Genomic DNA, 16,124 nt, shown 5'->3' with positions numbered 1-16,124 from the left:
AGTAAATTATGGGGCCAGGATTTGAGTCTGTATAGTCCAGAAAAACAGAAATCACTGTTTATCAATTTTCTGAAGTAATAAATCTCAATTATTTGTTCAGATAATAAAATAATGTGTACCTTTAGAGGGAGAAAAAGGAGTCTGATGGAATCTCTTGAGCTAGTGTAACTTAAACTTTGTGCCATATTTTATCTTTCTAACTAAACATTTACCTTTTCCCCTCCAACCTACAGGAATATCAAAACCAGAAAAAAAAGTGAAATTGGAAGAAAAAAGTTCAACTACATTTGGTATGGACAGAATGTAATCTTTAAGATTAACAGAGAGGAAGGGCAGAGTCTATCTCTTCCTCCCTGCTAGGGCTCCTTATACTGTTCATAACCATCTGCTTCCATGCTTGTCGGTGTAACTTGGCTCCAGATACAGTAGTTCTTCAGTGCATATCTTGTAGTTATATATGTGCTTTCTTTTCAAGAAAATCTCTGGGCTTTTTCAAAAAGACCTCCTGTGTTTTGTACATTTTTAGTTAAAATTATGAATGGCAATTTAAAAACATGCCTCCATTTAATACTGTTGAGATTTACAAAATGGATGATACATTAGAAATTAGAGTGATTGATAGGTTGATTTTTAGGTGTTCTTCAATATTCTTTATTTAAAAAGTTACTGATTTTTTCCCTAAGATTTATTTCTTCTGTGGTATAATGAGTAGAGCCATGAAATACTGCATGAGTTTTAAATATCCTTTAGCTTAGCTAACTGGAGATTGGGTCACTGAAAGTTGGCTAAATATGGTTGGCAAATTGTGGGCTTAACCACTGCGAGTTGGAACTTCTAGAATATATGTGATGATTTAAATAGAAATATAATGTTGTAGGATACTTTTCTTATTCTTTTAAGTACATATGATTGGAAGAAAATGCTTTAAATTTGGGGGCAAAATAGTACAATGAATTTTTTTCCCTATATGTTTTTAGTCTTCATTCATGTACAAAAAAGAAAAATTTTAAATGTGGGCAGAGTTATTTATGGATTGGTTTAATTGGTTTTGGTTTTTTCCCATAGAAAAATTCATCAGATTAAAAAATAATTTTATTAGATTTCATATATGGAAATGATCTTTTTAGTGAGAGCTTTTTAAAATATGGGGTTTATCTTCATGCCACATATTAGGAAATTTAGTCTATAGCTCATATAAAGGTTTTAACTACTGTCTGTGTTAACTTTAAGGTGTCAGGAGTTGGGATATCTCAACACTGCTAATGAAGATCCCCTCTTATAGTCCAGTAAGCTAAGCAGGAGTTCCAGACTCTGACAGAAACACTTTAATTGAATCCATCCACTCTGGGCAGGTGACTGGAATAGCTGATGAAAACATGAATGTGCTTTAGGCTAACCATATAGGAACAATTCAGAGTCACTCATGATTTTTGAAGTATTCACTTTTATCACTTAGGAAAGAGGAAAGAAAAGGATAAGGAAAGAAAAGAGAAGCGAGACAAAGATCACTACAAGCCAAAACAGAAGAAGAAAAAGAAAAAGAAAAAGAAATCTAAGCAGCATGGTAAGTATCCCAAGTTGTTTATTTCCATTTTTAGTGTTCTGGGTTATTTCTGTCTTCCCTTTCTTTTCCTATAGTAGAGGTATGATAACATTCCCATGTTTTTCAAGAACTTAGATGTTCTTGTATCTTTGTTCCTACCATTTTTAAAATACACTGTTTTACTCTAGTCTAAAAATTAATCATTGGAATTGATTACAAACTCATTTCCCACATTATAGTGGACTGCATAGTCTTACCAAGAACTCTAGCATGCTCAAGGAGTTATTTACATCTGAGAATTGTAGAGACCATTAGATTGACATCCAAGAGTGAAAGAAAAATGAAGGAGAAATATGGACATATTTTTGGAAAACCAACAGAATTTGCTACCAACCATCAGTCCATTGCTAAAAGGAATTCTAAAGATGTACTTGAAAGCAGAACATATTCTTGGCAAAGGGAAAGTATGAGATGTAGAAGATATATTGAATACAGTGTAAATGTGTGATCAATCTAAACACTGACCGTGTAGAACAAAAATATGTAATACTGGTTTATACATTGGAACATACACACTTATATTTTATTGTGTTTTTTAAGCCCTTGTTTGGAGGGAAATGAAATATTTCATCCCTTATAGGCTTCAATAAGTTACATTTACATATTAAATTTTCTAACTAAACAAGGAAGAATAGAGTATAACTCACATAGTAGAAAGGAAAAGAACATAGTGAATAAACCATTCATAGCCAAAGAAGGTAATATGAGAAAAAATTTCAGATAAAAAGAACAGTATAAATTCAATACAAATGTATCATTAATTATAATTGTTATGTAATTATTGATATGAGTTATCAATAACTATAAGAATGATTGTCATAATTGTGTTATTCAGCTTTCTGTTACTATCATAAAGTACCTCAGAAAAGTCAACTTAAAAAAAGAAAGATTTATTTTGGCTTATAATTTCAGAGGTTTCAGTCCATGATTCATTTGGCCTCGTTGTTTCTCAACTTGTACCGAGGCAGAACATCATGGCAAGGAGCCTATTGGTAGAGCTAAGCTGTTCACCATATGGATGCCAGGAAGCAAGAAGAGGAAGGGGCTGGAGTTGTACACCCTTGTAGGACAAGCCCTTAGTGAACTACTTCATCTGATAGCCTCCCACTAGCCAATTAAGCTATGCATTTATCAATGGATTAATCCACTGATGAGATCAGATCTTCATAATAACAGTCACCTCCCAAAGTCTCCAAGTCAGAACACTTTCACTGGAGAACAAGCCTTCAGCATGTGAGCTTTTGGTGGAACATTTTACATCAAAACTATACCAATAATTTTAAAATTCAGTTTTCTCTTATTTATAAAAGATAAATATAGACAAGTATAAATATAGACAAGGTAGGGTAATGTTGAAATAAAAGTACAGAAAAAAACATAGTTCTAACCAAAAGAAAAATTACAGCAGATATATTAAAAAAAACAGGTATTGCTATTGAGAATAGAGATAGAAAGTTATAATGGTGAATGTTTACTTTTATATCTTCTTAGATAAAAAAAGTTCTAAACTTTATCACTGAATTACACCATTGTATCTCTCTTGGTAATTAGATAGGCAAACCTAAAAAATGTGTCAGTATACCAAGCAGCCCATTGACACTGCACATTTGGTACAATCAATCTAACAGGACACTGAATAGCTATGGGTATTCTTTCTCTTTACCGAACACCAACATCTCTGACCAGTAGGTACAGCTTTAAGCTGATCCCCAAACCTTAAGATTGGTATTGTATAATAGAGAGCCATGGTTTCTGACCACAGTTTAGTCTACTATAGCCAGTATCAAAAAGATAAATAGAAAGCTCTGAATTATTAGAAATAACCAACACATTTCTAAATTGTTCATAGGTCAAGAGCCAGGCACAAAGAGCAAGTTAAAAAGATGTTAAGAACCTGAAAGATAATGGAAATACATGTCAAAACTTGTGAGTGTACTTGGATTGATACTTTGAGGGAGCAGTGGAGGGAGACACTCTCCCTTATAGCCCAGGCTAGTCTTGAATTTGTAATCCTTGTGTCTCAAATTCTGGGATTACGGGTGTATGTCACCATTCTACCTGTTTAAATAATACCAATAGGAGTAAAATGTCATACTTACATTATGTAAGGATAAGAATTGGCTAAGTCTGTTGCTTAAGAAGTTAGAAAAATAAACCAAACATGTAGAAATATAAGCACCAAATAATGAGCCAAGAAATTGCTAAGAAAAAATGTTAAATGCTAAATTTTGTTATTTGGGAAAAAAATATCAACACACTTCTAGGATGACTGGTAAAGGGGAAAAAAAGAACATGCATAGGAAGGTATTAAGAATAAAGAAATCCCAGCGCCAGTGGCTTATGTCAGTCATTCTAGCTACTCTGGAGGCTGGGCTCTGAGGATCTTGGTTCAACGTCAGCACAGGCAGGAAAGTCCATGAGACTCTTACCTCCAGTTAACTACCAGAAAACTGGAAGTGGTGCTGTGGCTCAAAGTAGCAGAGCACTAGCCTTGAGCAAAAAAGCTCAGGGTCAACACCCAGGCTATGAGTTCAAAGTCCCATGACTGACAGAGAGAGACAGAGAGAGAGAGAGAGACCACATAAAGAGCTACACATTCATCAGATATTAAAAAATAAACATTAAAAATCAAATATATATGAATGTATTGAGTGTTCCTTCTTTCTGTACCTAAAGAGATAGCAGTATTTGTTTTCCTTTATCTTGACTGTGAATTTTATGAAACTGATTTCTGATATAAAACCAACTCATATTCCCACCACAGGATTTAAAATAATCCTTTCTATACACTGGTATTTAAAGGGCTAAGTAACTGAAAAGTTAAATGTGAGTATGTATATTTGCCAGAAATTAAGCTCAATAATGTAAAAGTCATGGTAAAAGTTTGGTTGGTTTTCAAGCCTTAAAACAAATGCAATTGGTATTTAAAAATAAGCTGGCAAAGAGAAAAGCTAGGCTCAGACAGTTTTTCTTCTAAGTTCTTCTAATTATTAAAGGAATTCATTATTCCAATTTTTCACATTATGCACTTGAAGTTCTCAAATGCTTTCCTCACCAAGTATATGCCCTGTATTAACACCTTGTATTCATGAACCTGACCTTACCCTAGATTTTTCTGATCTGATTAAATTATGTCAGAATGAGATGTCAGAGTCAAGGGTTTGTGATTCATAGGGGAGAAAATTATGTGGTACAGCAGATGTTGGAGTAATGTAACCTCCATCCAAGGACCTGTGGCCACTAGAAGATGCAAGAGGTTGAAGGCTTTGGTCTTGGAGCCTTCTAAGGGAGCCAGGCTCTGTCAATCTGTACTTTGATTTTGGACATCTTGCCTTAAAGAAACTTGAGAGAATGAGTTTCAGTGGTTTCTAGCTACCAAATTTGTGGTACTTTCTTCTGGCATCCCTAGGAAGCTATTATAACTCCAGATGCCTTTTCAACTAAATAACTGCACTAATAATCAACAGAGAATGGGAAACGGTAACTGTCAATTATCATTTATGACAACAGATGCAAGACCGGCAAGCCATATGTAAAAGATATAACCAACCCTCAGATTGGATTGCAGCATTGAAATTTTATCATGAAATTCACCACAGTATAAGATAAAGGAGAACAAACATTGCTGCCTCTGTAAGAATAGAAAAGCATTCACAAAATCCATGTACACTTATTTTTATTGACTTATACACAGACATGTATCTATCATGATCTATCAATCTTTATTGTGTAATTGGCTCTATTTTAGGTATATTCAACTACAAATATACACAGTATTTTAAAATTATGTAAAGCTGATTATAAAATCTGATTTTAAATACTAAACAAGGTCTACATGAGTGAGAGATAGTCATTTTCATGAGTTAATAGATTCAGTGTCAAAAAAAGTTCCCGCTAAATAGATCTAAGTATTCTAAAACTGAAAATGGAACAGTAAAATGTCAGCAGTAATACAATTACTATTCTGCTGTCATTTTTAAGGCAATTAGATATTTAGGGATATAAATATATTGATGAAGAACAAAATAAAAGAATTCAAAAGAGATCTACATTACACATGTTCATACAGAATTTGCATCACAGATTAGTGAGATGAAATTTTCAGTAAATGGCATTAGAAAAACTTGTTATCCATATGAGAAAATAATGAAGATTGCACCCCTATCTTATACCTTACACAAAAATTAATTCTAAGCTTATTGAAGATAATGTGTGAAGAAAAATACTATAAAGTTTTCACAGACAGCAACAGAAAAAAAAAAATTGACCTCTGGGCAGGGCAGGATATCTTCAAAAAAACAAAACAAAACAAAACAATCCTAAGGAGGAAAGGTTGAATGTAATGTAGAGCTAGGCTAAAGTTAAGAAGTTAGGGGGCTGGGGATATAGCCTAGTGGCAAGAATGCCTGCCTCGGATACACGAGGCCCTAGGTTCGATTCCCCAGCACCACATATACAGAAAACGGCCAGAAGCGGCGCTGTGGCTCAAGTGGCAGAGTGCTAGCCTTGAGCGGGAAGAAGCCAGGGACAGTGCTCAGGCCCTGAGTCCAAGGCCCAGGACTGGCCAAAAAAAAAAAAAAAAAAAAAAAAAAAAAAGAAGTTAGATTCATCAAAAGTGTTATAAGTATCTTCAAATGTCTGCACACATTTCCAAATATCTCTTGTTTGAATGGAGGCGAGGAGGCAGGGGAGGATGGAGCAATGCTGTCTCCATTGGTGGGAAAAAAAGTAATGTTTATGGTTCAGCAAAGGAAGGCAGACTTAAGAGATTTCATTTTTCCATTCCATATTAGACCTGACGCATGTCCTATCCAAACCCTGAGGGTCCTGCTTCTAAGGGGAGATCTCAAATGTCTGGAGATACTTTAAGTGGACTTCCTAAGTAAGAAAAGGAATTGCTGTGATTCCTGGGTCTTTGGAGGATATTCAAACACAAGACCATTCATGATTTTTCATTTACAGTTCTATAGTCAGCATTGGCCATGAAAAATACTGTCATACAATGTATCCATTTTGAAAGGGAGATTAACGAAAGGACATTTTGAGAAAAAAGAAAATACATCAGCAAAGAGTGTAAACACAACTCACAAACCACAAGAAGTGATTACAAGTGAAGCCATATAGTGGATAAAAGATGAATATTTAGAATAGCAAACTTATAGATCACAAAGAAAACATGAAATGTAGCTGGTCACACCCCTGTACCCCTAGCACTTATGTCTGTCACAGGAGGATCACAACTTTTGAGGTCAGCCTGGGGTACATAGACCTCATCAAAATCAGTAAAGAAAATAAAGGAAAGTTGCGAATCACACAACCTAAAAGCTTCTGAGGAAGCTCACATGGTGCACTCAACGCAAATCTTGTGTTCACCAAAGCCTGGGAATCGGCCTAGGTCTCTGGGAGAAGTAACTGTTAATTTAGGGGGGTCTGTGGCACAGGGTAAAACAATGAATTAAGCTGGGTACTGGTGGCTCATGTCTGTAATCTTAAACTACTCAGGAGGCTGAGATATGAGGATTTCACTTCAAAGCCAGCCTGGGGAGGAAAGTACATGAGACTCTTATCTCCAATAAACTACTCAGTAAAAGCTAGAAGTGAAGCTGTGGCTCAAGCTTGAGCAAAAGAAGTTCAGGGCCCAGGCCCAGAGTTTGAGCCCTAGGATCAGCACAAAAAAAAAGAAAAGAAAAAGCTAAACATCATGTCACTGGAGAATAATTCCATTTATGTAAAGATCAAAAAGGTATACTACTAAGGGTACAGGTTTTAGAGGTTCTCTGCCTATTGGAAGAGCATAGGAGAAAACAAGGTAACAATAAACAAAAGTTCAATAGTCTGTCCTCAAAGAGGAAGGACAGACATGTTATCAGTTCAAACCTGAAAGTGGCAAAGATGGCTCAAAAATGGTACTTTCTCTCACTGCGCCATCAGTGCCATTTTCCCATATTCATTGACCATTCAATCATTTAATAAAACCACTATAAGAAATGTAAACCCATTCAGGCAACATCAATACCGGTCATCATACTTGGGAAATTTGTCAGCTTTCAAGTCTCTGTAGTCCAAAACATCTGCAGTTTTTCCATGGGATATGACATAAATTCGCGGGTAGAAGAGAGGATCTGTATGTTGCAATCTTTGAAATTACTTTTTAAGGAGTTTTGGACATTCTTGCACTTTTGTACCCACTTTGCTCATTACCTCTTTCCCTGCCTACCACACCCTGGCCTTGACCCCTTCATGTGCAATGCTGGAGAATCTCAACTAGAGATAACCTCAGCTTGTGAGGGGCCTTGTAAGCAAAAGCCATTAATTAAATGATTTAAGAACTGAGCAGCCTGTGGGCGTATAGCATAACTTTCAGGCTGCAGCTAAAATTTCCTATAGGGGATGTGTCTGGCTCAGTGCCCAGGGAGACCCTGCATACTTGATGGGAAAAGCAGCTATTTGTATATCTTATGCTGTATTGTTGCAGTAGGATTGTATCAGTATTCAGTACTAGTCCCATCCCCCTCTATGCTGAAATGCCTGAAAATGTGGGTAAACAGAGCCCCCAAAACAAGGAGACTATCTTGATGATAATGTGAGATAGAGGTAGAGCTTATGAGAATGCAACAAGTGGAAACCCTTAAGTATTTGAATATTGGGGATAAAATGAGACATACTTACCAAGCAATCTTGTTACTTCAGAATTGTGGTCACCCCCTCCTTCTATTTCAGAGAACCATTTCAAAAGCAGTTTAAATTCCATCCATCCAACTATGTATCTTTCTAACGAAATAGAAAAGAATCCTCTACCTTTGCTTATATTTCAAAATCAGGCCTGTAATTGAAAACCCTTAGACTGTGGAACCCTCGTAAATACTGAATATACAAAAAAAACATTTATCTATACAACAAGTGTTGAGCTTAGACATCACTAATATGTTTGCAGTGAGTTAATACAGTAGATGGAAATTACTGTGATCTGTGCAGGCTGTTTACATTTATCTTGATAGTGAGGTTTTTCCCTAAAATGATTAAATTAAAAGACATGTTTAAATGGGAAATATGGGATTTCAAGTTTGAGCCAAGTGCTGGTGGCCTATACCTGTAGATCTAGTTACTTAGGAGGCTAAGATTAGGAGGATCATGATTTGAGGCCTCTTCTCAGCCCATAGCTGTCTGTATGCCTATCATCCCTAGCTTCATAGAAGGCTGAGGTTGGGAGGATCATGGTCCCAGGCTAGCCTCAGCAGAAGAATTCATGATATTCCATCTCCATGGAAGGGAAGCTGACACAATGGTGTGTTCATATGATTCTGTGATGATGGGAAGCTTAAAACAGGGAGATCATAGCTTATGTACATATACACCTGAATGAGTCATAAAAGTAACCAGTGGGGGCTGGGAATATGGCCTAGTGGTAAAGTGCGCATCTCCTATACATGAAGCCCTGGGTTCAGTTCCTCAGCACCATGTATGTAGAAAAAGCCGGAAGTGACAGAGTGTTAGCCTTGAGCAAAAAGAAGCCAGGGACAGTGCTCAGGCCCTGAGTTCAAGCCCCAGGACTGGCAAAAAAACAAAACCAAACAAAAAGTAACCAGTGAAAATCAGGACTAGAAGCCTAGCTCAGTGACACTGCTCTAGTCTAGGAAGTTGTAAATCTGTGGGTTCAAACCTCCAAGTACTGCCAATACAAAAATCATCCTAATACTAAAGAATTCATATTATTATTGTCTACAGTTAACAGCAGGGAGGCATTTTTAAAGTTCTCTTTTATTTGCCATTCTATTGTTTTGCATCTAGTGCTAGTACTTACTATACACAAAACACTGTCTGAGGAACTTATATATGCGAGTCAGTATTCAGAGTCTTGAGCCTTTACAATATGACCTGATGACTGTGTATTACACTTAGCTGCAGCAGAGAGAAAGAGACTTGCCTACTCATAACTACCAAGTAGTGAAAAGCAGATTCAAACTCACAATGTGGCTTTAGGATCTGAACAAAATTGTGATTTCTTTTTATTGCTCTTACAATCTGGAAGTCAGATAGGATGTCATGGATTAAATGGGCAGCTTTGAAGTTTAGATTCTGAATCTCACATTTATGTTGGGTCACTTTTAGCAGTTTAAATTTTCTACATCTCAGTTATTGCTTCTAATATGGTAATGACACTTTCTGCCGAGTCTTTCATTAGGATTAAGTAACGTAATCATTGGGAAGCGCCAGACATGGTACTTAGCATGTCACAGATGTCCTCACCATGCCCTTGTTGAGATAACATGGCGGTAGGCAAATCGTGGTGGCTGTGAATCTACTGCAGGCAGAGTAGCATAATGCCGCACAGTGGCAGCTTGCTTGTCTACACTGCTCCCACTCCTCGCCCACCAGTGAGGCACACATACTTTGGCTTTGACAAGCTTTCCTGGAAATGCACACATTCAGTGTTGAAATCCCTCAAGTAGTCTAGATTTGACTGTTGTCCTTGCTCGGTAAGAGCTGAGTGTCCTTGCGTAGTTTATGTCACCTGTTCTGCTTTAGTTCTTTGACTTCCAAATAGTACTAGCAGTCAAACCTCTTTTTTTTTTTCTTTTATATATATATATATATATATATATTTTTTTTTTTTTTTTTTTTTTTTTGGCCAATCCTGGGCCTTGGACTCAGGGCCTGAGCACTGTCCCTGGCTTCTTCCCGCTCAAGGCTAGCACTCTGCCACTTGAGCCACAGCGCCACTTCTGGCCATTTTCTGTATATGTGGTGCTGGGGAATCGAACCTAGGGCCTCGTGTATCCGAGGCAGGTACTCTTGCCACTAGGCTATATCCCCAGCCCCTATATGTATATTTTTATCAAACTGAATTACAGAGAGTTTACAGTTTCATACATTAGGCATTGGATACATTTCTTGTACTGTTTGTTACCTCGTCCCTCATTCCCCCCTCCCCCCTCCTTCTTTCCCTTCCCCCTCCCCGCCATGAGTTGTTCAGTTGTTCAGTTCATTTTCACTAAACAGTTTGTAAGTATTGCTTTTGTAGTTGTTTGTCTTTTTTTACTTTGAGGCGGTTGTGAGAACGTTCAGAGAGCCTTCCATTTTGGCACCTGTGTATTTATTTATTGCTAGTACCAGAACTGAACTCAGTCAATGCCCCTAACTCAGGCCATTGTGCCCTCACTGAGCTTTCTTGGTCATGGATAGGGCTCTACCACCTGACCCCTCCAGTCTGGCAGCTTTGCCGGTTACTTGGAGAGAATGTTACAGACTTGTCTGCTCAGGCTGGCTTTGATCATGATCCTCCTGGTCTAAGTCTCCTGAGTAGCTAGGCTTATAGGCATGAGCCAATAGCACCTGCCTCTGTTCTAGTATTTATGATGGTCACCTGTGTACTCCTTCACCATGTAACTTGAAGTGTTCACAAGTTCCAGGGTCAGGACATAGGTGGGCTAGGAGTCAGGGGATGAAGGCTGCTTTACTACAACCACAGGCCTCAAATGCATAGCTTGTACTGACCAGTGGCATTACTACTCCTCTCCTGTAAACATGTGTTCCTGCTTTTTTCCTTCCTTTCTTCATCTTTTCCTGTTCTTTCCTCTCATTCCTTAATTTATCCTAGTGACGGCCTTTGCCTCTCACTCAGTTAAGAAAATATACATACAAGGTAAAACTTAGATTTTTCTATCCATAGCTATATTCTTACTCAAATGTAAGACTCTATTAAGATGAAGGAAAAGTGCCTTTTTTCTTAAAATCCTGGCATTTCTCACAACCCAATCCTTGAATCATTATGTTCTCTCCCCACCCCACTTTTTTTTGGTCACTCTTGTGACTTGAACTGCAGGCCTGGATGCTGTCCCGGAATTCTTGCTCAAGGCTAGCACTCTACGACTTTGAGACAGCATCACTTCCAGTTTTCTGGTGGTTATTTGGAGATAATCTCATGGACTTTCCTGCCCAGGATTTGATCCTCAGATCTCAGCCTCCTGAGTAGCTAGGTTTAAAGGTGTGAGCCACCAGCACTCAGTTACTGTCTCCCATTTTAAAAAGAAATCCCTGCTCAAAACTACTGTTTTCCCTACTGCCCATCTACTGACTAGCCTGTCTGGGACCTATTTGTGTTACTTAGTTACTCAAGCAGAAATGTGGAGCCATCTTGACTCCCTATCTGCTTTCCCCCATCCAAGTACTAACCAGGCCCAACCCTGCTTAGCTTCCGAGATCAGACGAGATCGGGCGCGTTCAGGGTGGTATGGCTGTAGACTCCCTATCTGCTTTCTACCTCAGGTTTGTAACATTTTTGCATCTTCTGTATCTTCTACTCCATTACCCTATCACGTTGAAAGCCACTAGCATGCCTCACCTGACCACCAGTGCCATAACCTCTCCCTTGTGTCCCATCTCTGCATGTGCCTATGTCTTCTGCTGCTCCATCCTACTACTGAGTGGTCTGTTAGAAATGTAACTGGACTGTGTAACATTCTGCTCCTCCTTAAATTACCTTTGAAAATTTTAATTACATTAGGATAAAACCTTAAAGATTAAAACACAAAAACTGTCATACCTCTCCATCACTGTGCTCTGGCAATGATTGTCAGGTGTGCAGCTTACTCCAGTATCTAAACTTTCACCCTCTACTGGCTTCCTTTTCTCTCACCACAGTCTTCTTCTTATATCTGTATCACTCATCCCAATCTGAGAAATTAGAGTTATCTATTCCCAGCACTAGTTTATTGCCTTCAAGGAGGGGTGTTTTGTTTTTTGGGTTTTGGTTTTTTTTGCTTGAAAGATTCATTGCTCTAATTACCACTATAGCAATCAGTGTGTTAGACATCAGGAGAACCTCTTAATGTAAGAAATTTCAAATAAAGGTGAATTCCATCTTGCAGATAACGCTACAGACCATAGTCGTGATTTTAATGGAAGAAAAGGTAGAATCTGGTTGTATTTCTGGATATAAGGCTTTACTGTTAGAGTCTGCAGTCTCGGCTGCACGTACTGTGTGGCGTAACTGACTTCCCGAGTGTTCTTGCTAAACTCTTTGCATCAGATACATGATCTAGATGGTAACGGATGAGAGAGTGTGGGTTTGGTGTGGTTGCTTTGTGTATCTTGAAATGTCATTTCCTGGGTTTTGTAGCAACTCTTCTTGATTGCTTGAGACTTTACTAATATGTCTTTATGTATCTTATGTTACAGACTACTCAGACTATGAAGACAGTTCCCTAGAATTTTTGGAAAGGTGCTCTTCTCCACTAACTCGATCTTCTGGGAGTTCTCTGGCCCCACGAAGCATGTTTACGGAGAAAACTACAACTTATCAGTACCCAAGGGCAATTCTGTCCGTTGACCTTAGTGGTGAAAGTATGTGTAAATATGTAATGGTTAAAGTGAAATTGAGATTCCTAAATGTGGAACTGATAATAAACCTACTTCACTGAATGTCCACTCAAGCAAGAACCAGTTTACAAAGTTGCTACTTAATAGGGAAAATCTCAATATTAAAAGATTTGAGCTACATTCCAATTTGTATAAAGTAAAAATTGGTGTAATGGTGGGAAAAATTATACAATTAATATCAGTACCCACTGTAATTCTGTTCTATTTGTGTTTTCACATATATTTTGATACTTCCAATTACGAACTTATAAAGTATTATTGTTATCCACATTTCATAGGTTAAACAGACTTGCTAGGTAAAGGAGCCTATTGCTTCATTAGACTCACACTCCAAATATCAATATTGTCAATCTTAAAAATGTACTTTGAGATGAATGCTGGTGGCTCACATGTATAATCATAGCTACTCAGGAGGCTGAGGTCTGAACATCACAGTTCAAAGCCAGCCCAGGCAGGAAAGTCAGTGAGACTCTTTATCTCCAATAAATAACTCAGAAAAAGCCAGAAGTAGCGCTGTGGCTCAAGTGGTAGAGTAGCCTTGAGCACAGAGAAGCTTGAGGATAGTGTCCAGGTCCTGAGTTCAAGCCCCAGGACTGACAAAAAAAAGAAAAGAAAAGATACTTTGAATTGCCACTCACAGATACTTCTATAACATATCTGGGATTGTGGTCAGGTTAGTATGTAAATCAAACACGGGAATTAAATACCTTTATAAAAACAAAAGGCCTTGAAGGGCTGATACAGCCTGGAGTGGCAATCCATCAAATGGTCCTCAGAGTCTAGCAGTCAGGCCAAATTGCAGTAGAAGGAATGAGGTACTCTTACATTTCTCATACTGTGTACAAATAGGAGTGGAGATTCTCTCAGCTTTGAGCACCAAGGGCAGGCTTGAGAGCAGAGCTCTCAGACAGCACAGACCAGAGTCAGGAAATGAGGAAGAAAGGACAAGCTCTTCATCTCTGATAAAGCCCTGGGAACTTCCTGGGCTGGGCTTACTCTTTTCCCTTCTGAGATCCTGAGATGGTAGATTCAGGTTCTGTTTTACTTTGCATTGTTACTGCATGCTCTCTTTCAGGACTAACTCATCCCTGAGATCACAGTTTGAGGTAAGGGGAAAAGACTAACAAAAGGTTTCTTGCTTCCCCCGTTCTCTTTTTCCAACAGACACTACACTGCTTTTTTTCCCATTTGGCCAGTGGTTCTTAACTGGACCAAGTGGTCTATAGTATAGTTACTGTGTTGTGTTTCCTTTAAAATATGGCAGTCCTATGTCCTACCACAGAACACAATTCATTTCTGGGGAGATCTTGTCAGGATACAGCTTCTATGTGATTTTGTGGCAGTACCTTAAGAACATTCCCTCTGAGCTATTGCGATGTAGAAATGGTCTCTTGCTTGAGTATTGGAATATATCTGGGCTAGAGTAAGAACACTTGAAGACAGAGTGAGAAGAGTTGATTCTTTCTTGTCTTGGCCCTGCCTTTCTGATCAAGTGCTAGACTAAGAGAAAGAAAAAGGTTAGAAAAAAAAAGTTGGAATGTATCAAACCAGCTGGAGAGCTCATCTAACCACATTTCCTGAGTCTGCCCTCAGAATTGTTTATTTCTAATATGTTCCCAGTCTATGTTAAGGTTGCTAAGCTTGGGAGTCACTTTGAGAATACTGGCTTGGAAACTAGCAATGATAATTCAGAAGCTAGGGTTAGAGGTTCAAAAATACCAGTGTCCTTGTGCTACCCAATTACAGCCTTGTCCCCATAGCTCCTCCTATGCAGGTGTAAGAATACTCTTGACTTACTTTTCGTATGTAACTTGCAACTTAGAGACCCATTTTCTCAGCTCCCAAAATTTAGCCAGTGGTTGTGAGTTTCCTGTGTGCTTACTATATTCTAAAACCTTAGTTATATACTTAATTCCTTCCATTGATATGTTTTTAAATAAATCCAGTATTGTATATGACTGCCATTCACTTAATATCACATATATGCTGCAACAGTTTCTGCAACTGTTTATCCACTACACATGGCAGTTCATAGCTGTAATTACCCCAGCTACTTGGTAGGCAGAAATCAGTAGGATTGCAGTTCAAGGCCAGCCTGGACAAAAACTGACACCCATCTCTCAGTATTTTTTTTTTTTTTTGTGAATCCTGGGGCTTGAACTCAGGGCCTGAGCACTGTACCTGGCTTCCTTTTGCTCAAGGCTAGCACTCTACCACTTGAGCCACAGCGCCACTTCTGGCTTTTTCTGTTTATGTGGTGCTGAGGAATCAAACCCAGGGTTTCATGCTTGCTGGGCAAATACTTTACTGCTAAGCCACATTCCCAGCCGCCTGAGACCCATCTCAACCAACAAATAAGCATGGTGCTTGAAGTTGGTGGTCCCAGATTTGTGGGAAATATAGGTAGGAGAATCATAGTCTGAGGTTACCCTTGAGCAAAAGCATGAGACTGTTTGTGAAACTACCTAAAGCAAAATTGCTATATGAATCAAATTGTAGAACACCTGCCTAACAAGTACAGGGCCCTGAGCTCAAACCCCAGTATTGCCTAAAAAATAAAAGATAAACATTTTATCCATATTCTATCTAGTCTGCTCTTTCAAAACATGAACTTATATTTTTAAAGCCCAAGAGAAAATATTAGTTTTGAATTTAAGCCAGCAAGATTATCGATTGATGAAATTTTCAAAATGGATCTAATATTGGGAATATTAGACGAATTTTCTGTATGTACCTGGTTTACTTTTGACTCTTTGAATGTTTGCAAGCATTTTTCTAACATTTGTCTCATCTTTACTGCCTTTCTTTCTCCAACATATCCTAAGACCTCAATGAGAAGAAAATATTTTTCCTTAAGGCATAAATTTTAATAAAACTAAAGCATTCAAAAACAGTGAGTCAGGAAAGAGATAAGTAAGATTAGAAAGTGATGGAAGGAATACTAAGAAATACTACATTTTGTTTTTGGTGGTGCAGGGGACTGAAACGGTGTCAGTGTACTAAGCTTGTGTTCTGCTGAAGTATAACCTCAGCTCCATATTAAATATTTAAAATATAAATAACACAATCTTTTTTAATTTAAATGATGCCAGCCTGCGTCATTTTTAAAACACAGTTGTAAAAACTGTGTCTCATCTTTTTC

At 38.0% G+C, this 16,124-nt stretch overlaps 1 protein-coding gene across 12 annotated transcripts in view; it reads left to right on the top strand.

Moving 5' to 3' along the window:
- The window catches only part of Phf20l1 (PHD finger protein 20 like 1), a 70,666-nt gene that overhangs the window by 40,749 nt on the left and 13,793 nt on the right, over nucleotides 1-16,124 (top strand). For 11 of the 12 annotated variants that reach the window (XM_048359139.1, XM_048359146.1, XM_048359150.1 and 8 more), the window contains 3 exons: nucleotides 234-290; nucleotides 1,457-1,564; nucleotides 12,782-12,946. In XM_048359139.1, coding sequence (XP_048215096.1) covers nucleotides 234-290; nucleotides 1,457-1,564; nucleotides 12,782-12,946 — 330 coding nt within the window. The remainder of the gene's footprint in view (nucleotides 1-233; nucleotides 291-1,456; nucleotides 1,565-12,781; nucleotides 12,947-16,124) is intronic. The other variant, XM_048359148.1, reaches the window with a different exon arrangement.

Source organism: Perognathus longimembris, chromosome 12 (assembly GCF_023159225.1).
Source record: "Perognathus longimembris pacificus isolate PPM17 chromosome 12, ASM2315922v1, whole genome shotgun sequence".
In the NCBI taxonomy this organism is placed as follows: Eukaryota; Metazoa; Chordata; class Mammalia; order Rodentia; family Heteromyidae; genus Perognathus; species Perognathus longimembris.
Note: the sequence above shows the minus strand (reverse complement) of the source record. Positions and strands in the feature narration are given on the sequence as shown.